Here is a 26,919-nt window from a genome sequence, read left to right as displayed (position 1 = left end):
TTCTCACGGTCAATGTCCGCAATAGCTGATAACATACGCTGTCTAATTTTAGATCTAACGTTAGCATTACGAGCTTTCTGAACACGCTTTAGTATCAGTGCTCGTCTCTTTTCTGCCGTTTTGTTAATTACCTGGTTAGTAAACCAATACATCTCAAACAACTGCAGCACAGTGTGAATCTCTTCCATATTTATTATAAATGTGGCGCTCAAAACTGATTACTGTCCTTTACAGTCTACTGTCCGTCACAAGCAAGCAATGAGCAGTCGCGCGCAGTTTACCCGGTACCTTAGACCGCGATGTAAACGCAGAAAGCTACCGGTCTGGGGCAAAAAAAGTTCCTGGGAAAAAAGTTCCTGGGACAAATTGTTCCGGGCAATTGCGGTGGAAACGCGGCTTAAAACAGGACTTTGAGAATAGTAACAAGCATTTGTTTAATAAAATATTAGGTTCACACAATAAAATCCTGCTGGTAAAAAAGTACTAACCTGTAAAAAGAGAATCATTACAGAAATTATCAAGTGATTTCATGTCAGTTATCTGGTTACACACACCAACCTCACTTTCTGAACCAGTGAAACAAACTATAAGTAGACTAGGCCTATAGGCCTATTTTAAAAATCACTGGGCTGGTTTTCCTCAAATTGTTCATCTTTAAAAGTTAATTGTTGTCAAGACAGGCCCATACCAGATGTTCAAATCTGCTGCTACCACTTTTATACATTTCAGGGTAAATGCAAACACGTCCAAAGCACGGACGCAATTCGAGATTGTTTACTTATCGTTGTTGCTCCAGAGAAGTGGACTATCCAACCCTATCTCAGGACTCTACGGCGGTGAAGTACCGGTCTCCCCAAAGCAGGCGGTGACACAACCACAATTCACACTTTATTATTTACAAACCTTTCAGATTTTTTTCCCCAGTAGCCTATCCTAGTTTATCAGTGACAATAAACTTGGTAGCCCTTGTCATTAAAACGTTTTTAAATAAAATGACAAATATATATAAAATTTGGTGCCATAATAATTTTTCTTTTTTTTTTACAATAGTAAGCTAGGCTAGGCTGAAATATGCTACATTTGGTGGAGAATTTAAGCATATGGTGGATTCAAATAAGGGAAATTCGGGATAAACAAATGGTTTGTACCTAACTTAATGACATCATAGCTAAAATTCAGAAACCATGTGGTTATACGACAAAGTAAAATTACACCACAGAATAATTTGAATCAGAAAGTCAGGTATTTCCCCAAATATAGCCTATGTAAAAGTAAAGGCTGTCTGCATAAATTGACGCTGCTTCATTTCCTATCTCGTTCGTCCTAGAGCCCGTGGCCCCGGAAATCGATCAAAGACCTGCACAACGCGAACAGAGGAAACTCCCAACGTATTTAGGAAAAGGAAAAATATACGGTTGTATCGCATGCGGAAGTCTTTTTTGCCGAAATACCCAGGGAAATACCTGACGCACGCATAAATTCACCACCTTTACATCTGGGACAACCATGGGCACAACAGCTTGCAGTTATAGCCTACCTCTGAGTCTGCATACATTTCACATATGCCTACTTTAACGGTGCAGTGCATCGTTTAACTAAACATTAAAAATATATCACTGAACAAATCAGTGAATTGATCATAATAGTGGACGGGTTTAACATCCCCAGCACTAGGCTACAGCTTTTTATCCAATCAAATAATAAGCTAATAAACATGACCATCACTTACATATCAAAATACAAAACTCTGTTGAAAGAAAAAATGGTACAAGATATGAACGAGCTTCACCAAAAGTACCAGTACGTTTTGTTTTACTATTTTTCAAACCAAGTACCTAACTCAAGAATATGGAAGCCTAAATTCATAAATTTAAACATATATATTTTTTAATGAATAATCACATATAGGCTACTAAACGGTCCATTACCTTGTTCCATTAAGATTTATACAAATTGTTTTATTAAGCTCGTTTTTTTACTCATTTAGAATTAAATTATTCATTCAGTTTATTCAATTCAGTTTGATAGAATTTTACTATAGCCTCCAATTGAAATTCTTAAATGTAATAAAAAATTCACATAGGGAAAGAAATCGTAGGGTAAGCAACCAGGAGGTAGGCTAAATAGGAAATAATTATTATTTCAAGTATAAACTTTGATGAACTAAAATAATCATAATTATGACGACAAACGCAGTAGCCTATATTATGACTTTTTATGTCATAATTGTGACTTTTTATCTCATAATTTATATTTCTTTATGGCCATCCACTTCATGGTCGCAGGGACTTTTTAAGTCATCATTATGATGTAAAAAAGCATGACTTTTTTCTTATGTGGGGAAAAGGGACTTCCACACTAGTAGGCTACCTTTCGCGATGGCGTCACGACAGACACGCCCAGTCTTTTCCTCCTCACTGCTGTGTGCAGAAAAGTCAGGAAACACAAGTTCAACCGCATCTTTTATGTACCGTTAGCCGAATACCGTTACTCTGCTACCGATCCAAAGCAAGGTAGCCAGGCAGGAGAAACAGGAAACATGGCGAAAACGTACGACTATCTGTTCAAATTGCTGCTCATCGGAGACAGCGGAGTGGGCAAGACGTGTCTGCTGTTTCGATTCAGTGAGGACGCGTTTAACACCACTTTCATCTCCACTATAGGTCAGTTAAACACTATGACTATTTGAATTGTATGTATAGATTACAGGAATGTTTACTGTGTAGTCCTGCGGGAGGAGAAATAAGCTGTTATAGAGATACATGGAGGTTTACATGCGTGACTGTCTGTTGGAGTGACAGGAAGAGGCCGTGAATGTGACAGCCCGTTTACTGAGCTATTCATCGACTTGTTTTTTATTAGCATTTAAAATGACAAACAACCGATTTTCCATGTCAGGATCAGTTGGCATATACTCTTTTATATGTAATTTGAATCAAACGTGAGAGTATGCTGTGTTTATATAGCTAGCATGATGGCAGCCTGATTAGCTGTTCGCTAGCAGTGTGGGCTGGACTGCACTTTCGTTTCTGTGGTTAGAGACGTTTAGGTGTTTAGATTCACATTTCACCACTAAACAAAATGTCAAGGGGGCCAGAGCGAGCACTTTACTTGGATAAGATTAAAAAGGGGATTTGTGTGCAGTCTCAAGTGGCTTATCTCATATATATATATATATATATATATATATATATATTTTATATTTGAATTGCACTTTAACCTTAAAGTTGGCATGAAAATAATTCAACGTTTTCTAAACTCATGCTATTGATTGTACTGTGAACAATTCATCTGTGCATGTTTCATTTAAAAAAAAAATGTTTTGACCTCAGAATGTCATAACTGGACCTTCCTGTGAAACGACAGACTTTTCTCTGGTGACGTATACGCGACTTCTCCAATAATCATGAAGTCTGCTTAAACTTCGCCCCAGCAGACTGGTGTTCATCGGCCTCCACTATTGACTGCAATGCACACATCTCAAAATCCAATCCCAGACCCCAGAATTAAACCAAGCCCTACATATTTTCTTTTTTTTTTGATAATCTGATTAGTCATAATACAGGAAGATGTGTCACTACTTCCGATTCATTGCAACTTTAACACTATTATTACCTTGAAGCAGTAAACTGTTTAAGTCAGCTGACCTATATTGTTATACCGGAATAGGAACCTCTAAAAATAAGAATGTGCAAAATCATGTCACAAGCAATTGTACACATACATGGACTAGGTCACCAGGCTTATAGTTCTTGAACACGTTATTTGTTGGGATATTTTTGACACAACTTTGGGAAGGCTCGTCTCTACCGTGGACCAATATGTCATTTCCTGTGTGAAACCCGTGTGAGAGTTCCTTGACCTTTTGTCATTGTTATGCCACAGACTTCCCCTATTGCCATGGACAATACTGCTGTGTCACATCCCGTCCCATGTCCTGTCCGAGCTTTCACTGGTGGCAGGATTGTATGCCTCATACACACACTGCCAAGTTTTCTCATAATTGCCATAAGCAGAGGATCACAATCTGTTGCTACCAAATGCAACAGTTTTACATGCATCGTCTGTAAAGCCTTTTGCAACACTGTAGTAATTCAGTTGGTCAGGCATATGTTAAACCATTCTGACCTTTCTACACATTCCATATCCATGGTTACACCATGAAAACGTGCTAATGGGCCGATTCCCTTTTCAGCGGAAAGAGTTGTGATGTGTTCTGAGATGAGTCAGTTTCATAACGTGTCATCATAGGACTCCAATGTGCGAATACAAGGTATTGAGATACAGTGTTTCACTTATTTCTCAACATTATTATTGCAGGAATTGACTTCAAAATCAGAACAATTGAGCTGGATGGGAAGAAGATCAAGCTTCAGATCTGGTGAGAGTACAAGTCTGCGTTATACATTATAAAGCAGAGATGCCCAAACCCGTGGAAAGATTTGGCCTGTCGTGGCGTGGGGAAAAACATGCCATTGAAGCATATCTTCATTTGCTGGATTCATCCACTGGCTTCCTATTATTGTTTGAATGGGGAGAATTTAAGTCAATTTGATTAAAAAACATTTTATAATATAATATTGTTGGAAATTATGCAACATTTTTCGTCCCACAGCCCTCAATCAAGTTTTGATTTATGGCCAATACTGGTATATAAAGTATCATTGTATACACATGCAATATTTAAAATGAAATGTGTGTTTTAAATTTGCCTTAAAGGGATACAGCCGGACAGGAGAGGTTTAGAACCATCACCACTGCATATTATAGAGGAGCAATGGTAAGCTATAATGCCTTATTCTTTTGAGTAAATAATGTGGTTACTATTCATAAGCTATGTGTTTTTTTCACTTTCACAGGGAATTATGCTGGTGTATGATATCACAAATGAGAAATCATTTGACAACATCAGGAACTGGATCAGGAACATTGAGGAGGTGAGAAACTGAGCTAATGTTGGAGAAAATAAGCATGAAGTTTTCATTTCATTTAGCGAGTCTGTCATATGGATTCACTTCTGTCTGTTTTATCAGCACGCATCATCGGATGTGGAAAGGATGGTATTGGGTAACAAATGTGACATGAATGACAAGAGACAAGTTTCAAAAGAAAAAGGGGAAAAGGTATGTACAATTAAAAAAATAATTTATAAATGATTGAGATTACTGAAAAATCTATTTTATAAAACAAATCTTGATCAAAGGAACTGCTTGAACAAGCTGTATGTAAAATGCTGATGTGGTTATTTAAACAGTTCCTTTTTTGTTGTTGTTGCTACAGCTAGCTATTGATTATGGAATCAAGTTCTTGGAAACCAGTGCAAAATCTAGCACAAACGTTGAAGAGGTGGGGGAGAATTGTCTAATGTTGATCTAATTTGATTCATTTGACAGAGCAAGATTTGCATATTTTACAAGGTATCATACCATCTGATCTACAGTAGTGTCATATCTCTGTTTTCTTCAATTCTAGTCCTTTGTCACTCTTGCTAGGGACATCATGACCAGACTAAACAGAAAAATGGTGAGAATGCTGATGTAGAAAATGTTTATAATCTTATCTAAGAAAATTGATACGCTTAGTACTGCTCACTGACTCAAACACAGTAGTATGTTAATGTTATTGAAATGTTCGCAATATATGCGATGTCTTTATTGTGTCAATTCAAGTTATGAAAAAAAAACGTTAAATGTGGCTTTATCTCGGACACTAATGCTGAATGGATTCTTGTTTGCTTGGATCTTTGTGTTTAGAATGAGAATAACCCTTCGGGTGGAGGAGGAGCAGTGAAAATCACAGAGAGTCGGTCTAAGAAGCCAAGCTTCTTCCGCTGCACTCTGCTCTAACCCAGCAACTCAGTGTGTGAATGACTTCAATCATTTCTCTATGTGTGTTTGAGCTCAGTGTGTGTGTGTTTATGCGAGAGTTTACAGTACCACTGGACTTTCAGCTGTTAGCTGCTGCTGAGAGCTCTGGACTTTAGTCTGCCTCATCTAAGGCCTGAAGAAAGTATGCTAGATAAAAGACTCTTGAGCTGTTCCCAAAACATTTCTTTTAAACCAAAATATCCATCCACCTTAACCCTCCCTGGGCCAATCATAATTTAGTGTTGCCTGATTTGAATTTTGAAAACATTTTTTCCCCCTTTAAAATGTCAGTAATCAATTATATATAGACAATTTATATAGTTGCATTGATTTTGAAGTGCTTTGTTAAAGCACAGTTTAATGAAGGAAAGAATATGAAGAGATTACAGATATCAAACATCTGCCATTATGCAGTTTTTGGCAATAAAGACTGGACCTAAACTGAAGCAACTGAAGAACCTGATGGTTTGACAGCTAAATATTGGTCAAACTGAAAGGCATATATATAATTTTTGTTGTCGTTGTATGTTTTTTTATCTTCTTAAATTTGTTTTTAGTTACTGTTCCAAAGCAGCAATAAACTGTGGAATATAAAGCAGCGTTCCACAGGTTGTAGTCTTCCCCCTTTCCCTGACTTTACGTTATTAACCTTAATTGTAACAGAGACCAAAGTAAAAAGAAATCAAAACTGTGATTAATATGAAGTCAAAATTTTTTCTTTTTTGGTTGTAATTTCTCATATATTACATATTGAGCATGAAAAGAGAGCGAAAGAATTTAAAGAGAGGGCTAGGACACTTTTCCTAATGCTTGTTGAAGCAGCAGCCAGCTAGGCCCTGTATATTAGTATATACAGTATTACATTTACTAATGGTATTATATTTTTATACGTAAGCATCTTTTTACTCACCACTTCATATAAAACATGTTAACCCGTGCTTATGTGAGATTTATTTGTTAATACTTATTTTTTAAATGTATTAACTGTCGTCACAGTATTCTTTACATTGTCTTTTTTTAATTCCCTCTTTTATAAGACTCTTATGAGTGTGAAGTCATGTAGTGTTTACAGTAACAACACTGCAACAATATCTTTTTTTAAGTCGTGCACTGTTATCTGTGTGTTTGGGTCTCTCGTAGAGCCTCCTCACTTCATAAACCACTTAAAGTCCTGCTTGTGAAGTCAGCCACTCAAAAAAGAGGGCAAGATTGCACTAGCTTGATTGTGTTCAAGTGTCCTCTGAGCTTATTGGGCTTTTACCAGGCCCAAATGGAACCTGCAGACTCTTATCGCTGATTTTTTTGGGTGAAATCCATTGAAATTCTGCTAAATGGTTTTAAACATGGTCAAATTTGTTAACCAGAGCTGAGAATACTAAACTCTTATTACCTTTGAGCATATCAGACGTTCAATTTCTGCGTAAATCTGCTAATTTTTCCATGTACAGATTCCATGTGGGCCTGTTACAAATTCAAACACAAAATTCAAACTGAAACGCTGAGAATCTTCAAATTTCTGAATTCACAGTCACTTAAGTTACTCAGAATGAATGAATGATTGATTCTACTGTTAATGTTTAAGGGTGTACGATTGCTTGAGTTCCATTGGCTGTTTTGTATCTGTTTGATAGAACCGCTGCTCGGAGGTGTGCCATATCCACTTAAAGGGATAGTCCACCCAAAAATGAAAATTTGGTCATCATTTACTCACCCTCATGTCATTCTAAACCTGTATGTCTTTCTTTGTTCTGTGGAACACAAAAGAAAATATTTTTGGAACAAGAAAATGGGGTGTTGTTTTTTGTCCATACAATGGAAGTCAATGGTAACCAAAACTTTCGTGTTCCGTAGAAGAAAGTCAGTCATACAGGTTTGGAATAACATGAGCATAAGTAAATGATGATATATTTTTCATTTTTGGGTGAGCTATCCCTTTAATGGCCCTGTAGTCATGTTTTGAATATGCATGCAGGCACATTTGCATATTTTTCAATGAAACAGTGACAGCACTCAACCTCCCATATGAGCATAGTCTTACTGACTGTTCAATGCAAGCTTTTATGTCCTATTTTATAACGTCTTCCTTGATTTTCTTGTCTGTTCTATAATATGTCAGAGTGTCTGTTCTATAATATGTCAGAGTTAACTGATTATGTAAAAAAGATTAAAATATCTTTTCTAAGTTATTTACATGTGTTCGATTCATTTTTTTATGGCGCTACCATATAAGATAATATATCATTTATATGATATTTTAATATTTTTCTGCTTTATTTGGAATAGGAATTTGGAAAGTTGTTGAATAATAAACAGCATCACTGAAAGTTAAAGTTCCCTTTATTTTGAAAAATGGGATATTTAAGATCTACAGCACAGAGGTAGACCCTTATTTCCCTTTTCATTACCAGGTTTTATTACGTACCTCATAAATATGTATGAAGTATGCCTTTTAGCTAAGATGTCAGTGCATGAGCATAACCAGTGTTAGTTAAGTGTATTCCATACTGGAAAATAATAAAAAAAAAAAAACTTGATACACTTCTTTAAGCTTGCACTCCTGCGATTATCTTACTAAAATTATGTCTCTCTGGAGGGTCTGTAGTCATTGGCGTTGACTTCAAAGGCCCCAGCCAGGTCTTTCACACTACTGGCTGCTCGAGGTTTATCCAGGATGTCCCCTGCGGCCTTCACCTTTCGTGGATTAGTGTTCAGACTCTTAGATCTGAGTGAGGGGTACATCCTGTCCTCTGCTACATACAAGTGATCTGAATCTGTCAGCTCTTCTCTCTTCTCTTCTCCCCCCTCTGTTTTGATGCTTTCGCTATTTGCCTCCGTCTCATTCTCGTCATTCTTCTTCTCCTCACTTTGCTCTTGTTGGGTTTTTGTCCTCTTGCTCTCCTTAGAAGCTCCTTCCTTATCTCGGTCCTCTATCTGTCTTGATTTCTCTGAAGATGTCTTGGGTGAAAGGCCGAACGGGGAGGGATGAACTTTGTAATCGAAACGTGGAGGCCAGCGACCTAGCGTTGGCGATCTGCTTGCTTGATATTGTAGGCCGTGAGGCTCCGAAGCCCATGTGTTTTCCGAATTGCCCAACCTCGACTGGGCCACCGAGACATACAATGTGCTGCTTTGGGATCTGTTCCCGTACGAAAGTGAGTTACTTTGAGTTTCAGTTGGGTGCTGCCTCAGGGACTGCGCCCTTTCCAGAGGATGTGACATTGCTGCGTCGATCCTAGCTTCTAGCAGAACCTGTGGGTCTTTAGGGAGATGAGCGGAGGTGAGTTTTGAGGATTGAGAACTCTGGCCTCCGCCTTGTGACTCACAGGGCGAGATGAGGATGTCCACACTGGAGCTGGAGCGTGACCTCTGCCGAAGGGGGACCACTTCCAATGTGGGACCGTAGGATGAAACATGTTGAGGATTTAGAAGGAGCTCGCCGCAGCCAATACTGCCACGATTCTCTGTTTGGCCCTTCCTGTCCCCTGACATCTCATCACCACGGTCCTCAGCATCCAAGTGCCAGCGGTACAAACTGTAGCCGTCAGCACTGTTGACACTACCGCGACGAAGCAGGCCGGATTGGTCGACGGCCGCTGTGCTCCCGGATCGAGAGCGGACCAGCTCGCAGCGGTCGATGCCAGCCAGCCGCTCCAGCGCGTGCATCATGCGGCCAGAGAACTCCTCTAGCTGAGCCAAGCGCAAGTCTATTGTCTGAAGAGAGGCTTTCATGGAGTGCTCTCGCTCATTCACCTCCTCCAGGCGCATGGACATGTTCTCGACCCTGCAACAGCAAGAGTTTCAAATGGTTGTTGTCGTTTTAAACTCAATTGTTATTCTAAATGCAGGGCTCAACAATAAGAAGGGCCTGCTTGCCCAAAGCCAGTGTGCGAGAGTTTGGGGCCAGCTGACAGAACTGTCACTGGATCTTTTGGGCCAGTGCTACATTAACGGTGAACATTTTACATTCATTAATTCAGTACATCCATTTTTTTTATGCTTTTTAAACTTAAATGTTTGGATTTCTGTGATATATTCTACATTGTTGTTGCAAATTCTGCTTATTTGTCACCAAAGAAAGTTATCAATCTGGCTAGATGGCAAATCCTGGATTTGGTGAAATTGCAAAAATAATAGTCTTGAAAGCATTAGTATGGGTCTAATGCACAGAATGCATTTTTGCACTCCATTGCATTCTTCTAAAGCGTCTTGTGCATGATGCCGCTCAAGTTAAAAGCTGTTCATGTTTTTAAAAAACACATCTCAGGACCGTGCTTTTTTTTCCTTTCCACTGTTCGCGTCTAGAGTTTTTTCAACGGCCCAAATAGGAAAAAAAAAATTGCAAGGTCTTACATTGTATGCCATAGTTAAAAAACAACAACAATATTCATTAAATGTTTATGAATATATGGAGTTACATTTTAACTGTATAATTTCCAGATTTGAAAAAAAAATTGTAAGAACAATGCTAAAAAATACAAATAGATCATTCTGAACAGCAGAAAAAACTTGTTGAGCCCTGAAATTACATTTGCAGGTGCAGTTGTTTTCCATCCAGTACCTCTGGGAAGTGATTCGGATTCGCTCATCATTGGAAGAATGCGTTTCGTCCTCCTTCTCTCTAAAGTACTCCTCCACACACTGTTCCTCAAACTCATACAGACCCTTCAGTTCCTCCAGACTCAGAGTCAACTCTGAAAAAAAGAAAAAAGATGATAATAGCCCGTTTTAAAATAAGTTGCTATAACATTGATAGACTGAAGCAGTAAAGGAGTAATAACTCAGCCCGCGGTCTCTCTCGTCCAGCTCCCCTTCTTGTTTCTTTCTGCAGCGGCAGCACAGGCGCTTCAACACAATGTACATGTGGCTAAAGATAATGAGAGGAGGAGGAAGCACTGGTCTGTCATGGAATGTCATGATTAGCTGGTAGCGCTGGAACTTCCATATTTGGTTGGAGATGGATTTCACTTCAAAGAACGTGTTACTGTGAAGGGAATGAGTTCTCTTGATGAGTTGATGAATAAATGAGAACATAATACAGTGCTATGGCTCACATCACTGCTTTATGTTACAGGGTAAGCGTTATATTTAGTCTTTGACTCACTTGAATACAGCAATGAGCAGGTTGACCAGTAGGATGTTGGCTACCAGTAGGTAACAGGCCATGATGGCAGGTGTGAGCCAGGCCCCAGGTATACATGGAGGGAGCTTTTTTCCATCTTCATCATACAAATTTTCACCACAGGGTGCTGTCATAAATAACAGAGGTTAAGATTCAACCATGACGTGATTCTAAATACACTGAATTGTGGGTATAGTGGAAGAATTGTACACTCACGATTAATCTCCATCGCATAGACTAAGAGTATGTAGAAAAGAAAGAGAGAGCACAGATAAAAACTGTTTTTATCATTTCACAATCAGCCAACTACATGTTGGCAATATCTTACAGTGCATTATGAAGATTAGTTAAATAAATTTTCAAGTGAAGATAGAAAAGATACACCACTGTTCAAAAGTTTTTGGCCAATAAGATTTTTTTTAAAATAAATGAATACGTTTATTAAGCAAGGATCAAAATATTTCTATTTCAAATAAATACTGTCATTTTGAACTTTCTATTCATCAGAGATTCAGGGGGGGGGGAAATGATCACAAAAATATTAAGCAGCACAATCATTTTCAGCATTGATAATAATAAGAAATGTTTCTTGGGCACCGAATCAGCATATTAGAATGATCTTGTGACACATAATTCAGCTTTGCCATCACAGGAATAAATTACGTTTTAAAATATGTAAAAATTTAAAAAATATTTCACTGTTTTTACTGCATTTGTGATATAAATGCAACCTTGGTGAGCATAAGAGACTTCTTTCAAAAAAGTTTGGACTGACCCCACATTTTTTGAACGGTAGTGTACTCGCACAATAATTTATGTTTTAAATTATTTTATAACAATAATTTCACATATTACTGTACAACTACCATTTTGTACCAAATATGATTTTTTTTAAAACATTTATTCATTTAGCAACTTGCAAATGAGAATATACAAGCAGAATACATGTAATCAAGGGATACAACAATTAGTGCTACCACACATAAATGCCAGAGTAGCAGAATGCTTGAACAGAAATGTAAAAGTGAAAAAAAAAAAGATCAGTCAACAACTATGAACAATTAGAAGACACAGCTACAAACCTAAAACTCACAAGCAGGGTAGGTAAAGACCAGCACTGTCACACACTCAGTCCATCACACATGATTCAGTAGAGGGCGAAAGCCACAGCAGTGTGAACATGATCAGGAGATGAGACACAAATCTTTCTGCAGAGTTCACAGATACAGAAAGGGTGGAATGGAGACTAGACGTATCATCCACACATGAATCAGGAAACAGAATCTTACTATGAACTCTAGTCTTACGGTCTATCGAGTCAGCAAACACTTCTCCATAGATCATCCAGTAGGGCATGTAGAAGATATTCCTCGCCAGACGCCAGGTCGGCTCCTCGTCCGGGTGCAGGATGGCCTGACGTGCCACGCCGAAGCTCATGAGAACCACCAGCATGATCACCACAAAGTACAGCATGTCAATCATCTGCACACACATAAAAAACACCATTATTGTTAGGAAAACAAACAAACAAAAAGTCATTCATATTCAAGTTTTCATGTAGGTTCTCACCATTTTACCAATCATCATGACATACGGTCCCAAATACTTGTTAACTCCAAAGATGTCGAGGACACGAATGTACCAGAAGATGATGTCCACGCAGTAGATGACGCGTCCGTAGCCCAAGTAAGGCTCATTCTGCAAGCGCAGTAAAAGTCCCATAAGGAATGTGGTGATGGCAGCCAGGTCAGTGATATTCCAGTACTCTTCAAGCCATACGTTTATCTTCTGTTTCAGCTTTCCCGGCTCTGACATCAGGATCTACACACAAGCACATGCGTCCAATGAAGGAAACACAAAAATATAACGATCTAGCAACTTCACCTATACCTGTACCTCACCTGTCTAACTTTCTCCAGTCCAAGAGTGATGATGTAGGAGATGACGATCCATTCCTGCAATGATGGCCATCTCTCCATTTTCACCAGGATGATGTAATTATACAGCATCAGGTATACCAGGTAGGCAGTCTGAGTAGATACATAATCATTATATTTTTTCCAGTTTATGATGTTATAAACGTGCTACAACAAAATTTAGTTTTGACTTCACATACCGTATTGAACCAGAACTTGGTATACGGAGCGTTAAAGAAGTAATAAATCTTCTTCCCAACAGGCACTCGTTTCTGTCTCTTTTTACCATCTTCCTCATCACCTTTCTTAGAGGCTGCGTCCATGCTCACAGTGCCATCCTGGCAATAAACATCCATGATGAGTTTTGCTCACTTTCACCTCATAAAGGTCCATAAAATAATACAGATTATATTGTATATACTCTACAGTTCAAAAGCTTGGGGTCGGTAAGGTTTTTTAAAATGTATTTGAAAGTCTCTTATGCTCATCAAGGCTGCATTTATTTAATCAAAAGTAAAAAATAAAATTATAGTAAAACAGAAATATTGTAAAAACAAAATATATATATTACAAGTAAAAATAACTAATAACTTTTATATTGTAATATATTTTAAAATGTAGCTAATTTATGCCTGTGATGTCAAAGCTGAATTTTCAACATCATCACTCCAGTCTTCAGTGTCACATGATCCTTCAGAAATCATTCTAATATGATGATTTACTCAAATACCTTTTTTTATTATTATAAATGTTAAAAACAGTCATGCAGCTTTATTTTTTTGTGATGCATTTAAAAGAGCAGCATTTATTTGAAATAGAAATCTTTTAAAACATTATAAATAGTATTTTTTTATTTATCATTGCTGAATAAAAGTATTTTTTTTTCTTTAAAAAAATTATTTTAAAAAAAAAAGCAAAGAAAAAACAGGCATTATGGTAGTGTACATATATTTACCTTGCCAGATTTGGCATCATCCTCTTTGTCTTTGAGCTCTTCTTTGTCTTTGGAGTTTTGGTAAGACAGATCATCTCCAGTTCGGAAGTCAAGGAGAAGGATGGCTGGAGGAAAAATGATTCCAAGGATCACCTAGGAATGATATGGAATGATACACATGTTGATATATAACACTTAGAGTCTATGGCTTATAAATGTGGTGTGTTTATTTTTTATTGCAGACCTTGAGTCCATTGCTCTTGCCCACCCGCAAGCAGCCCATCCACATGTCAGTGAGCAGCATCTGGCTGCAGGTGTGGGCTATAAAGTCTCTGTGTTTGGCAGCCACAGCCAGTTTCAGACAGGTGGAGTTACTCCAGTTCTTCAACTCATATGTCAACAGCTTCATGGCCACCTGTTCATCATGTTTGTATGACTGATCTAGCAGCTCATAGGCTAACTGTCCAAATTCCCTGAGTGTGAGAGGGAGAAGAGATGTTTTATGTGAGAAGTGACTGTGTGACTGCTTGATTTAGAAATAATAGTGATATTGTATTGTATTGAATTGTATTCTGTCCCATGCAACCTATAGCTACTGTTTTGCCCTTCCTTAATAAAATTATAGATACACTCTATACTATACGCAAGATTTTTTTTAAAGAAATTGATACTTTTACTCAACAATGAAAGTGTCGGTAAAGACATTTAAAATGTTACAAAATATTTCCATTTAAAATAATTTCTGTTCTTTTGAACTTTCTATTCATCAAATAATAATGAAAACATTTATCATGGTTTCCACAAAAATATTAAGCAACAGTTTTCAACATTTCAACAACCAAATCAGCATATAAGAATGATTTCTGAAAGATCATGTTACACTGAAGACTGGAGTAATTATGCTGAAAACTCAGCTTTGCCATTTTAAAATACACTAAAATATATATTTTAATTGTAATTATATTTCACAATATGACTGTTTTACTCTATTTATTTTTATCAAATAAATGTTGCCCTGGTGAGCAGGTGATAGATACAGATAGCCTATTCCAGTTGCTGGTGAAGTATGACCATAAGTTTACTTTAACTTCACAATGGTTTGGACAGTTCACAGTTTATTTAAGAGACTTTTTTTTTTACCAATCATTAAAAAACATAAAAAATCTTACTGGCTCTAAACAATTAATAATATAATATAATAAAATATAATAATATTTCTCACTTTGAATTATTGTCCAGATCTTGTGAGATGTCGTCTACAAGTTCACTCCGTGAGGATTCGTGCGCCATTGCTTTATAGAGTTTACACGCCACCAGCGCCTTCGCCATGGCCTCCTCTCCCCTCTGCCAGAGAAACAGCGCCATCTTCTGGCGTTTCATCAGAACTGCCCACACCATCAGCTCATGGAAGGGGTACTGGAATCGACTGACCTCTGGGTCATCAACGTCAATATCGATTTCTTCCTCTTTCTTCTTCTTCATCTTTTTTTTGCCTTTAGGTCCTGGGTCATCGTCCTGTCCAAAACAGAAAGAATCGGTTGCAAATACAAGTTTTTAGCTATCAGTCACATTTCTTTTGTGTGAGAGTAGGCAACACAGTACTTGCAAACATTCTGAATATATAAAGACAATCTAAAACATAAGGTTTCAGTTTTTAATTTTTTTAGTGGCTTACCTCCATACCCAGAAGTTTCAACGCTTTGGGCTACAAGAGAACAGAAAGTTGGAGTCAGTCAGCCACTTGTTTGAGCTTTTTTGAATTAGACACATTGGAAAATAACATTTTAAATTAGAAATACAAACAATAGAAAATCTTTATGCTAAAAAACCCCTGCATTTTTATGCTTCTGTTAATAATTTGTGATAGACCATAGCAAAGACAGGTATAAGGGGTTTGGTGATAACTCACTCTTTTCAGTCCATAGAGGTTATTATAGAGTGTGCGGAAACTTTTCCTAGTATAGTTACACCGATACGCCCCTCCCATGAGGTACTCCAGAACCAAGCCAATGTCAATCAGAGTGATCTGGTAATCTGGTGGAAGGTTTCCCTGGAAACATTAATGTCATAACGTCATAAAATAACTGGTCCTTCTATTGCTGCACTTCTGGCTTAGCTTATGCTGCTGAAACTACTGAGAGAAAAATAAAACTTGATGGAATGCTGTCACAATTACAAACACAAATTCAAACGCACACTTGCATTCATTCATTCACACACTGTCAAGAAGATTCAAATCTTATTCTTTAGAACAATAGGCCATAAAAGAAAGAAAAAACAATGTGTTGTTTTGATAATCTCAATGACAAGAATGATCATGGCACAAATTATGAATAATAAACTTTACCTTTTTTACATCTCTGACAACAAAATGCAGTGTGTTGATGGGCCCTAACCTCTGAATGACAGAAAAAAAATCATACATAGTTCACTGAAAAGCTCATTTTCTGTAAAACACACAGATGTTTGTGGGCTAAAGTGCTTTCTCCTCAACAACAGATTACATAAAATGATATGATAATGGATAATACTGAACACACGACTGACATTTTCAAATCATATTGCTTAGAAAAAGAGGAGGGGACTGGTGAAATCTCTATGTGGTTCACATTCGTCAATGGTTGCATTATTAAAACATGCATAGAATGCACTCTGTAAAATGGAGAGCACAGTAAAACAGCGGCTACGTGACCCTCTAATATTCCATTAATTGATGATTGTGTGCTAACTGTGTTATAGAGCTCTTCCAGCCGTGGGATTGTCAGGAAATGGTGGATGTTGACGCCATTTTCAATGAGGAGCTTCACAAAATCCACTCTGTCAAGCACGAGTGCGTCCATCATGGCCTGCTCCAGAGAATTAACCTATTTAACACATCAACACACACAGGAAAATATTACATTTAATTCACCAGAAAGAACATACACACATGTATAAACACTTTGTGTATAATGTACAAATTACTTCAATTAAACATACACACACACATCCCTGTTTATTCTGCACTGAGTAAAGCACATGCTTATGAAAGCTTGTTTCCGCCACAGAATAAAAAATAAAAAAGGTAATTGCTACTTTTTAATCTCACATTTTATATATCGCAATTCTGACTTTATAACATGTAATTTTGAGTTTATGTCTGGGTCATTTTGAAATGTGAATTTTTCTGTCCCTAGCCTTTACAGAAATATTGCACTTGAAAAAAATACTTTAGGGTTACAATTTCTTTATATTCTAAAATAAAACAGTATGTTATTTGAACAAGTACACATTCTTGAGCCATCAATGTGGCAATATTTGTTTTTTAATTAATTATATAGAATTCCAAGCACCACAGAAGTGCTCGTCCCCACAGTCAGAGGGGAAATGCTTTATTTTGAGGTCAATTACAGGTTTTTCTACCATTTAAAATACAATAATGTATACATAACTATCAAATATATTATGTAAATCACATAAAAAAAACAAAATGCAGAATAAATATTATAAAATGTATAATGAAAGTAGTGGTCCCCTGGAGTTGTGTCACTGGTTTTACCCTTAAACAAAAATCTCTTATTTTGAAATAAAAATCACACTGGTGACATCACTTGACTTGCTTCTTCCAATTTCAGTTGTCAGAAATTTTCTCATTTATCTCATGATTTCATATGAAGCTTTTAGTTGAACTCACTGGTATGACATACTTTATTTTTAGGCAATTGTAAAAAAAAAAGAAGAAAAAAAAGGTTTAAACTACTTAATTTAGTTAGTAAACCATGAACGACAACATGTGGTTTGATACCTTGCAGCAGCCATTTTGTAAAATACATTTTTCATGAAAATTGTCACTGGTCTTACTGTCACTGGTGTCACCTTTTTTAATGGGTAAAACCAGTAAAAACAGTGACTCCCACAGATAAACTTTATTCAAATGTATTCATTTAGATTGTATGCCTAATGTAACAATATAGTCTAATCTTCTTAGTTATAGTTCAAGAATAAGAATATTTGGTATTATGTATGTCATTGGTGATTCATTGTGTCACCTTTATTACTGTTTTTTTTCTGTCACATTAAATGTCACATGTGACATACCAATTTTACATCCATTTTAATTCTGCTACACTCAAAAGTTAATATTTAAAGGATTGCATCATTACTTGATTTTAACTGGTTTTCAAATATTTTCATTTTTTTAGCAAATACATGATTGCGCAAATGAAATAAAATTATTCAAGCACACTTTTAACAAACCTGATTAAAACAAATAAAACATAATCTCCTTATTTGTTACATTATTTTTTTCTGTAACTCTGACTACATGTGCTGAAAAAACTTAGAAATAATATTTCATAAAAACCTTGCCAATATTGCCAAATAAGTAAGTAGGCCTAAATGCTACATGCCGTCTTTAAATAAATGCACAAAAAAATATTATAATGTGGTCTAAGTTTAAATGTTAGAAAAATAAATAGATTTTAAGACATCTTGCCATACGAAAAGTGGACGTTTCTGTAGAATGACCCATCTCGCAATTCTGACTTTATAAAACGCAATTCTAAGAAATAAAGTCAGAATTGCGAGATGTAGGCCTAAAAAGCGCAATTGTGAGATAAAAAGTCGCAATTATCTTTTAAAATTCTTTATTCTGTGGCGGAACAAGCTTCCATAGGCTATGCTCACTGACTCAATTACTAAAAAATAAATTACCCAGTTAAGCAGCTCTAGTTTTCTGGGGTCTGTCTCCTCTGGAGGCTCATTTTTGGATTTGGCACCTTTGCCCTTCTTGCCCCTGGCAGGTTTACCCTTGCTGGCACGGGTGGCGATGGGGCTCTTTGGTTTATCCTGCTGGCTTGTGGACGAGGTGGGCAGAGACCTAGCAGTCTGGCGAGGTAATATATGAATATGTATTGAAAAAGGCAAATGTATTTTTAAAAATAATTTCATTTTTCTATACTTTCTATCGACGAGTAGGCCTATACTGTAGGAAATCTGTGTGCTATGTGCTCCATAAAACAGCTGTGCATAGCGACACCTACAGGCCAGTGTTGTCCGTGGACGAAGATCTGACTGCGAGCGATATCCACACGGTTCCAGGCCAAAGCCAAACTCAGCTGGTCTGGAGCTGAAGCATTTGTGCCTGATAAACCCAAAGAACAAAATTATCTAGAATTTTAAACCAGAAGTTTAATAGAATAGAGCTTAATAGAATTAGAGAGAAAAAGCTAGAAGAAAATTATGTAAAAAAAAAAAAATATTCTGATACAAAACAAAGTTCTTTTCAGGGATATTTCATGGCTATTTTAATGTTCAGGCTTAGTGCTATTTGTAAACTGTGTGAATGTGGTCTGAACATGATTTCACCTTTCAGCAGAGCAGTTAAGATGGCCATCTCAATATCCTGCTGACCCTCTGAAGCCGTGCGGAAAACTGTGATCTGTTTCAGCACAAAATGTAAAAACTGTGTGGAATGTATATATTAAAATAGTATACCATACATAGTATATCAATATAATTATACGCTAGGCCTACCATTCAAAGTTTGGGGATGGTACGTTTTTTTATGTTTTGAAAAAAGTTGAATTTTCTTTACAAAGGCAAGTTCCTCAAAACCATGTGAGGAACACATTTTAGGGAAACGGAGAAAACACATAACAATAAACATGTAACAATAAGCATGTGCATCTTGGCTGTTCTATGTGGCATTGTAGTGTATCAGATTTTTTAAAAAATTAATTTTTTTAATTAAATTAATTAAAAGAATTAATAAAAGTCAGAACATCACTATGCCAGTGCTCCAAAAAAAAAAAAAAAAAAAAAAAAAAAATCTTACAACATGCTCTACTGCAGGTTCTCACTCCTTTTTTCCTCACTGTGAATGTGTTATATTTAGAAGCCCTGTGCTATACGCAGTGCCCCCTATCAGTCATCAAATCATTATGATTCTGTATTGCTCACATTTTATCCTTCTAATCATTTATTTTCTTTCAACATACATATAAAATTAGATCAAATTCATATTACATTTCTGTCCAACCATGATAAATAAAAATAGCTGTGGGAAAATGAATAAACTATATTTCATGTTTCCATTTGTCAGTATGTATTATGACCATTTAGGCCAGTTTGTGTTTGTCATTCATGAGTTATATAGGCTACCGTTCCAAAGTTTGGGGTCAGTACGCTATAGAAGCTAATACTTAATAGCTAATATTCAGCAAGGATGCATCAAATTGATTACAAAAGTGACAATAAAGACTTCCAAAAAATATTTAATTTCAAATAAATGAATAAATGTTCTTTTTAACCTTCTATTCATTAAAGAATCCTGAAAAAAATGTGTATCACGGTACTATATAAATATTAAGGAGCTCAACATTTATACACTAAATTTCTGGAGCACTAAATCAGCAGATTAGAATGATTTCTGATGCAACATGTGACACTGAGACTTGAGTAATAGTAGCTTTGCCATCACAGAAATTAATTAGATTTTTAAATGCATTCAAATAAAAAAACTGTTTATTAATTTAATATTACAGTTTTTACTGTATTTTTCATCAAATGCAGCCTTGGGGAACATAACTATATTTTTTCTTGAAGGGTGCAATCACTCAATGGGATGACATGCAAATGAATATAATGATGTGAAAGATAGAAAAAAATGAGAATAAGAAAATAAGAACAATGTATGATATGAAAAAAAGCAAATGAGGCTGAATGAATGACAGTCATGTTTATTATCAAATCTGTGAAATATAACAATCAAACAAATATTTTTTTTCATAAATAAACAGTATATTTTACATTGCATCAAAAATCTGGAACAAGCTTGCCTTTAAACCGTTTTCTTGCCATTCCATCTTTTTTTTCTTTTCTTTTTTTACTCACCAGCTCTCTTTTCTTCATGCACTCCATCACCATGAGATAAATCTGCTGTGCCTGATTGCGGTTGTAGTTGAATGTCTTCTGTATGGTTACTAGAAGCTGTTCTCTAACACTGTCATTAACCAACCTACACCAGAACATACATTTTTAGAAACCGTGAGACAGAGGAGGTCAATTGAAAATGGGATTTTAATGTTAAAGGTCACCAATATGTTCCTATTTTTTTTCAACAGCATAATAACCTCTCAGTAAAAACAAATCTTTTCTCCTGCTCTGTAGTGAATATCCTTAAGAAAAAAACAAAACATTTACAGAACTGCACCTTTAAGAATCATTAATAGTCACTAAATTAAACCATCATCATATTTTCTCACCCATCCTCCTCAGAGTACTTGTGAGCGAATGAAATGATATCTGATGCTCGGCCGCTGCCATCGCACACCACCACGGGTACAGGAGGGTCCTCACGCAGACTCTCCAACACAATGGAGATTACATTCGGGCCGCCTTCAAGAATCAGACACACCAAAGGGACCCCCTGACCTAGACCTGTACAAACACACACATAAAACATACTCATGTACAAATACGCACAAAATAAGCAGTGATTAGACATGAAAAGATGCTTTCGAGGATGACTGAGATGGTTGTTTTGACTGCAGTATGGGTCAACGTCTGGACCTCCCTTTGCTGTCCCAGCCTCATCAGGAACTCCAGGCATAGGATGACAAAGGGAAACCCAGGAGGTCACAGACTAGGCCTTTCATCACTAGACCAACATTTATGGACTCCAACAGGGTTTGATTCCCTTTGGACTTGGTGGATTCATTAATATTATTTTACTGTCTTCAAAAAGTTGACTTCACTACTAGTTGTTGTCAGAAAGTTGTTTGAGTGACTTACGTGTGTTGATCTTCTGCAGAGAGATGTGTTTCTCCAGCTGCCTGCGCAGACGGACCTCCGCGCCATACTTTCCGTGAGTGCCGTTGTCAGCCAGAATGAAGTGGGAATGGCTGTTGTTAAGCACAGAAAGTTTGCTGAGGGGGTTGGACATGGTTTGGTAAGGTCGCGTCACCTGGTCAAAGCAAAAACGCATGATACATCACTCAAAAACCGAGTGCATGTATTCCTGTCAAATGACACGAATGGCTTACATCTCGTCCGATCAGATCCTCTTTATTTTCCACAATACCCCATGGTGCAATTCCAATGGCACACACCTTCCCACGGGACTTGGAGGAGTGGTCTTTCAACGCATCTCCTACATGGCGAATCACTCCTGTGTAATGCGACAAAAGGGAAAAAACATTAAATCATTAGTGTGTCATGTGGTGGAGTCATTCGCAGTTTATTGCTCAACAGGAAAGTACATGATTTAGCATCTGAAACAATAACAGATGACCATTTAAGTGAGGTCAGTTAGGTCACACCATGAATTGGTCCTCAATGACCACCTTCTTGTTTTGGTGCCATTTTAATTGCAATTCTCAGTAGTCAAACACCCACCTGTACTAACTCCTCCAGTGAAGATCCAGGCCCCAGTGGTGACCGCTGCTTTTATCAGGCCCTTTCCGAACACTTGCTTGAGTTTGGGCTGCAAGTCAAAGTTCTGCAGGCCGCCATGCACAGAGATGAGCAGGGTGGGCAGCTCGAGCTGCCAGTCTTTCACCATTAGATGCAGAAGGCTATCAGGCTTAGTATCATAGGACACACGGACATACTGATGATGAACAAGGAAGAGGAGAGAAAATTATATGACTTAAGGGTATACAATGTTCAGGACAATTTCTAAGATGACTCCCAAAGTATATGAGCAAATTTTGTAATAAAAAAAAAAATACCATGGCCTTGTTGACATGACCTCCTCCCTGGAATTCAATGATGCCGTATGCGTCAGTGGGCGTGGCTTGTGTGTGCTTAGCAACTGACCATTTCTCTTGTGAAGGCTCATTCTGCACCCCCTGGCCTTCATCTGCGCTCTTATAGGTGGAACCAGGAAGAATAGCCACATGTTGGTTTACCAGTTGACCACAACAGCATCTACAACAGTTAGCAAAAAGGGGAAAAAGCCACATTTAACCACCATAGCACATCTCATTCATTTTTAAAATTTTAAATAACTGCTATTGAGTGCTGAATAAAACATGTTTATAGATTATAACTATCATGTTGCAATAAAAAAAAATTGTAGTAATTAGTTGGTCTAAAGTACTTTGTAAATGTTACAAATAAAGCAAATTAGTTTTATTTTTATATTTTCAGTTTTCATTTGAATATTAGTTTAAGTTTTAGTATTTATGTTATCTTTAATGTTTCTATTTTCTAATTTTAAGTTTTTTATGTTTAAGTTTTTCCATCTAATATTTTAATTTGATTTTTTATATGTATAATTTCAGTTTTAGTTAACAATAATAACACTGTTACTGACTTGTTGGGCTCTTTGCTGGGGAATATATGAATGCACTCCCTTTTTAGAAATGTCCTATCAATCCATGCCTTCTGAGCCTGCAAGACACAAAACAGGAGAATTCAGTAAACTCATACTCAGTCATTTTCATGTCATGTCTAAACATTTCCTAAATCACTTATGTAACTCGTTACTTTCTTTTTTTTCCGGTAGCTACAAAAATCTGTTCTGCAGCTTATCTGTTTATTAAATTATTTCTGACTAATGATGTGGAAAACAATAAAAACAGAACTTGTAAAAAGAATTGTGATTATACATAGGTTATCTGCGTGTACAGTATATTTTCTAGTTTTCATAACAGCTGTAAACCACACTATTAAAATTATGAAATCAACTGAACTGTCACATACATTCACAAAACTTTTCCCACTCTCAATTGTTTACTTCCTTTTCATATTTTTAAGAATTTAAATTGCACTAATGTGTAAGACAATGTGTGAAAAAAAAGGCTTGTGACACATAAAAATATATTTAGCAAAATTACAGAAGACATAGCAGTGAAGAGATGGAACTTTAAATGCAATCAGCTTGATGTTGTTTGTGTAACACAGGGATATTTACAGAAATATGCCTGAACCTCAATACCACAATAATAAACCAAACAGAAAATGAAAATTGATGCTGTGGATACAAAAAATATGTCTTTAATGGAACAAGGTCTTAACAAAGCCCAGACTGGGATGCAAACCGGTTACAGTGACTATCCAATAGCTTGTAAACTCAAACTTTCCCTTTTAATTTACAGACAACATTCAACCAATAAATATGAGGTATCATCATTAACATATCTATTAAGCTCAAACTGACTAGACAGGCACTTACCCTTGAAGTTAAAGAGAGAGAGACAAAGGGCTTACATAATGGCCGGCTTGTTATGAAGTCTTCTTCCAGCTTGCCATGCCTTCAACTGCCTGTGGCCTTCATTTATGGGGCAGTGGTCTTTATTTTGCCCTGGACCACGTGTTGCTGGACCTCAGTCTCAGAGTCTCATGACCACTGCTGAAGATTATCCTGCTGGGACCTCATGACCAATCCACTGGAACACCACAAACTAAAGCCCACTCTGAGGCCGTCTAATCTGCCTCATTGGTCAACATGCTAATCTCACTATTAGCCCCTCCATACCTCTTCTATTAATGCTGTTTGTTAAGGTAAACTGGGAAGGATAAGAATGATGTGAAAGACACCAATGCCTGGAGTCCTTAAAGTCCTGCCATTAATTTAGCATTTATATTGGAAGCAGTAAGTTTTTACCAGCTTCAGAAAGGTAATCTATAAAACTGTTCAATGTTACTGTAGCAGCACCACATTAAAAAATAAATAAACCAATACAGAAATCAAATTAAGCACAAGCACTCTCATTCACAAAGAGCAGTCTCGCTGAAATACAATCTGGCTCTTTCCCAAACACATGTGAGATTTGTGTTTAGACATCTGTCGACAGCTTTTGACATCTTTGGATTTGGGTATTTTAGAGCTTCATTTCTCTCAAATCCTAAATGGTTTGGCCATTGAAACACACATGTGGAATTTCCCAGAGATGAAGCTGGACAGTCACACAAACCATTCTCTCAACCTACTTTGTTATGGGAATTGTCTTTTAGGCAAAATCGTTTTTCATATATATATAAAATTATTATTTTATTTTTTTAAATTGGAGGAGAAATTACCTTATACCTGTAACGTGTATGCTCTGTTTTGGTTTAGTTAGTTCCCGTCCCATTCTCCTGCTATTCTTGTGTTTATTTTGGATTTATTAAAAAATTTTAAGAATTTTTGTTCTTACTCCTTTGTCGTGTGCGTACTACTACAGTCACAGCCGATTGCGACAATGCCTTATAAGAAAGAGCTTTAGTGACACTATTCTATTATTTCTATAGATTATATTTTCCTTGTTTTATCTACGCTACCATCCAAAGACGCATAGATAATGTTGTCCTAGTCCACAAGCTTCCTGAAACAGATTGACTAGTAAATTAAACAGAAAGAGAAAACCAGAAAAATCTGCTCCCGCTGATCCATAATTATAATTTAGTCCCTTAAAGCTCTCACATTAACACATGTCTACCCCGTGAGCAGCTACATAAAGGAGCTCTGTGAGAAGCTCAACTCAGATAATCCTCATCTAAGCAAATCAAGCAAAAAGCAAATCAACTCTGTCTGCCAATAGGAAACAAAGACTTGCATTTCCACAATGTTTACAAGAAAGATAATTTCACAGAAAAATACAATGTATTCTCATTGTGAGTCCCCAAAAACATGATTCTGGGAGTTAATATTAGTCCAACATATGGACTATTGTTGATCATGGTGATTTTTTCATTCCTAAAAACATTCAGGAGTCAGGACTACTATTTTATAATCCTAAGATCTTTAACATTAAATTTTAAAATAGCTTTTTTGTGAACACTGAATTAATAAACATTCTGTTATAACATGTTCAGTTGCAAATGATAACTTAAAAGCATGTATTCATTTGATAAGAGAAAATGGTGTTGGTCAGGATACCTAGTTTACAGAGTTGGAAGGTCATTTGAAAATGACAGTGCTGGAAATTTTAATACAACCTTGAATTTTCATGAACTCAGGACACTGTTTTCCATTCAAGTGCAAACAGAACACAAGCTGATTTGCAATGATTTCATGTGCATTGTAAGCCCATTAAGTTTGTTTCTGTCCACTTGAGTTTGGATTTATTCCACAGAACTCTGCATTAATCACATAAGATTGAGAATTACAGAGAACAGGGGTTTAAGCTACCCGGGCCAGTGCTCTTTACTGGGCCATTATCAGAGATTACAGGACAATGCTGAAAACAGGTTTTGTTCTGGATGTATGCGTGCAAGTGTGTGAGTGCACCCTCAGATATCAAGAGCACCATTGGGAATCAGTGCATTCACCAAATGAGTTTACACATGTATTTGACCATCCAAAATCACTGCCAATATAAAAATATAACAGAAATCCCATTTTTGTTAACATTATACAAGCCTGCAATTTAAACTGCTTGATTTTACAGTCAAGTCTTCAAAAATGTGGCGAATCCTAAACAAATTAAAAATTCATTGCATAAGAGTCAGACAATGTAACTTCGGTTAATTAACCATGCCCAAAGCAACCAAAGCTGGTCGGGTTAAAAGTGGGAACGATTCTACAAGCCCACAATTTAAATGGGACAGAGGGCCCAAAATTCCTAGCTACAGCTCTGATCCCGAACATAATTCAATGTTTCTTAAACAACTCAAGATGACCAAATAAATTGCAGTCGGTGGAGAATAGGGGGAATCCAAAGTTTGTTGGGGTCTCTTACCTTCTGAGATCCAGAGGATGTGCGTTTAATAGATGCACGCTTAAAGGACCCCTCTTTGCCCCTTTTCCCTCCAAATCCCCTGTTATCCATCTTTATAATGAGCTCCTAAAATCCAGCCATCCCAATGTAGCATCACAGTCTCTGTGACCAGAAGACAAAATGTTCAACAACTGAAAATAGTGATGTCCAACATCCCCAGCCAGACTGGTTAATACAGACACAGCGAGATGCAAACAGTATGACGCTGACACAAAGACCCCCTTCCTCGGCTACTGTATATGTGTGTGTGTGTGTGTGTGTTTGTGTAATCAGGCTTAATGGAGTTGCCCTATGAGTGATGCTCTTTAATGCAGGAGATTTAATAAATGGTGATTGAAGGTAAATCTACTTTGGGTAAAAGTCAAATAAAAAATAGCTTATGCTAAATACAAAAATG

At 36.8% G+C, this 26,919-nt stretch overlaps 2 protein-coding genes across 4 annotated transcripts; one reads left to right on the top strand and one right to left on the bottom strand.

Moving 5' to 3' along the window:
• The first annotated feature begins 2,381 nt into the window (after positions 1-2,381).
• rab8b (RAB8B, member RAS oncogene family) lies at positions 2,382-6,132 on the top strand. Its single transcript, XM_056267313.1, has 8 exons — positions 2,382-2,663; positions 4,321-4,381; positions 4,720-4,780; positions 4,860-4,937; positions 5,034-5,123; positions 5,281-5,346; positions 5,473-5,523; positions 5,754-6,132. Exons 1-8 carry the CDS (start codon positions 2,540-2,542, stop codon positions 5,844-5,846), a joined length of 624 nt encoding a protein of 207 aa, XP_056123288.1. The 5' UTR covers positions 2,382-2,539; the 3' UTR covers positions 5,847-6,132.
• Positions 6,133-8,186: 2,054 nt separating this feature from the next.
• On the bottom strand, positions 8,187-26,738 carry trpm1a (transient receptor potential cation channel, subfamily M, member 1a). 3 transcript variants are annotated; one of them, XM_056267320.1, is made up of 27 exons: positions 26,484-26,738; positions 23,135-23,211; positions 22,548-22,746; positions 22,213-22,426; positions 21,861-21,985; positions 21,610-21,781; positions 21,081-21,255; positions 20,710-20,833; positions 19,183-19,255; positions 18,858-18,958; positions 18,529-18,702; positions 16,566-16,700; positions 16,184-16,234; positions 15,746-15,886; positions 15,512-15,541; positions 15,059-15,351; positions 14,081-14,309; positions 13,858-13,989; positions 13,103-13,240; positions 12,888-13,016; positions 12,556-12,807; positions 12,276-12,468; positions 11,203-11,223; positions 10,969-11,113; positions 10,646-10,848; positions 10,426-10,558; positions 8,187-9,648 (listed from the first exon to the last, which is right to left on the bottom strand). In XM_056267320.1, exons 1-27 carry the CDS (start codon positions 26,571-26,573, stop codon positions 8,445-8,447), a joined length of 4,953 nt encoding a protein of 1,650 aa, XP_056123295.1. In that variant the 5' UTR covers positions 26,574-26,738; the 3' UTR covers positions 8,187-8,444. The 3 variants fall into 3 exon arrangements, with proteins under 3 accessions (XP_056123295.1, XP_056123296.1, XP_056123297.1); XM_056267321.1 differs by having other exon boundaries at positions 12,294-12,468; XM_056267322.1 differs by lacking the exon at positions 11,203-11,223 and having other exon boundaries at positions 12,294-12,468; positions 26,484-26,737.
• Between the last annotated feature and the right edge of the window lie 181 nt (positions 26,739-26,919).

This window comes from Rhinichthys klamathensis, unplaced genomic scaffold (assembly GCF_029890125.1).
Source record: "Rhinichthys klamathensis goyatoka isolate OS25496 unplaced genomic scaffold, OSU_Roscu_1.1 h1tg000258l_1, whole genome shotgun sequence".
Taxonomy (NCBI): Eukaryota; Metazoa; Chordata; class Actinopteri; order Cypriniformes; family Leuciscidae; genus Rhinichthys; species Rhinichthys klamathensis.
This window is presented reverse-complemented; position numbering and strand designations above follow the sequence as displayed.

What these genes read in the sequence shown, in the direction of transcription:
- rab8b (XM_056267313.1), top strand. Translation starts at nt 2,540, where the DNA reads ATGGCGAAAACGTACGACTATCTGTTCAAATTGCTGCTCATCGGAGAC. An exon ending in CTAGCACAAACGTTGAAGAG is followed by an intron (nt 5,347 to 5,472) that starts GTGGGGGAGAAT and finishes CTTCAATTCTAG; the next exon opens with TCCTTTGTCACTCTTGCTAG. An exon ending in CCAGACTAAACAGAAAAATG is followed by an intron (nt 5,524 to 5,753) that starts GTGAGAATGCTG and finishes CTTTGTGTTTAG; the next exon opens with AATGAGAATAACCCTTCGGG.
- trpm1a (XM_056267320.1), bottom strand. Translation starts at nt 26,573, where the DNA reads ATGGATAACAGGGGATTTGGAGGGAAAAGGGGCAAAGAGGGGTCCTTT. An exon ending in AACTAGAGCTGCTTAACTGG is followed by an intron (nt 16,701 to 18,528) that starts GTAATTTATTTT and finishes TGTGTTAAATAG; the next exon opens with GTTAATTCTCTGGAGCAGGC. An exon ending in CTGCTCATTGCTGTATTCAA is followed by an intron (nt 10,849 to 10,968) that starts GTGAGTCAAAGA and finishes TTCCCTTCACAG; the next exon opens with TAACACGTTCTTTGAAGTGA.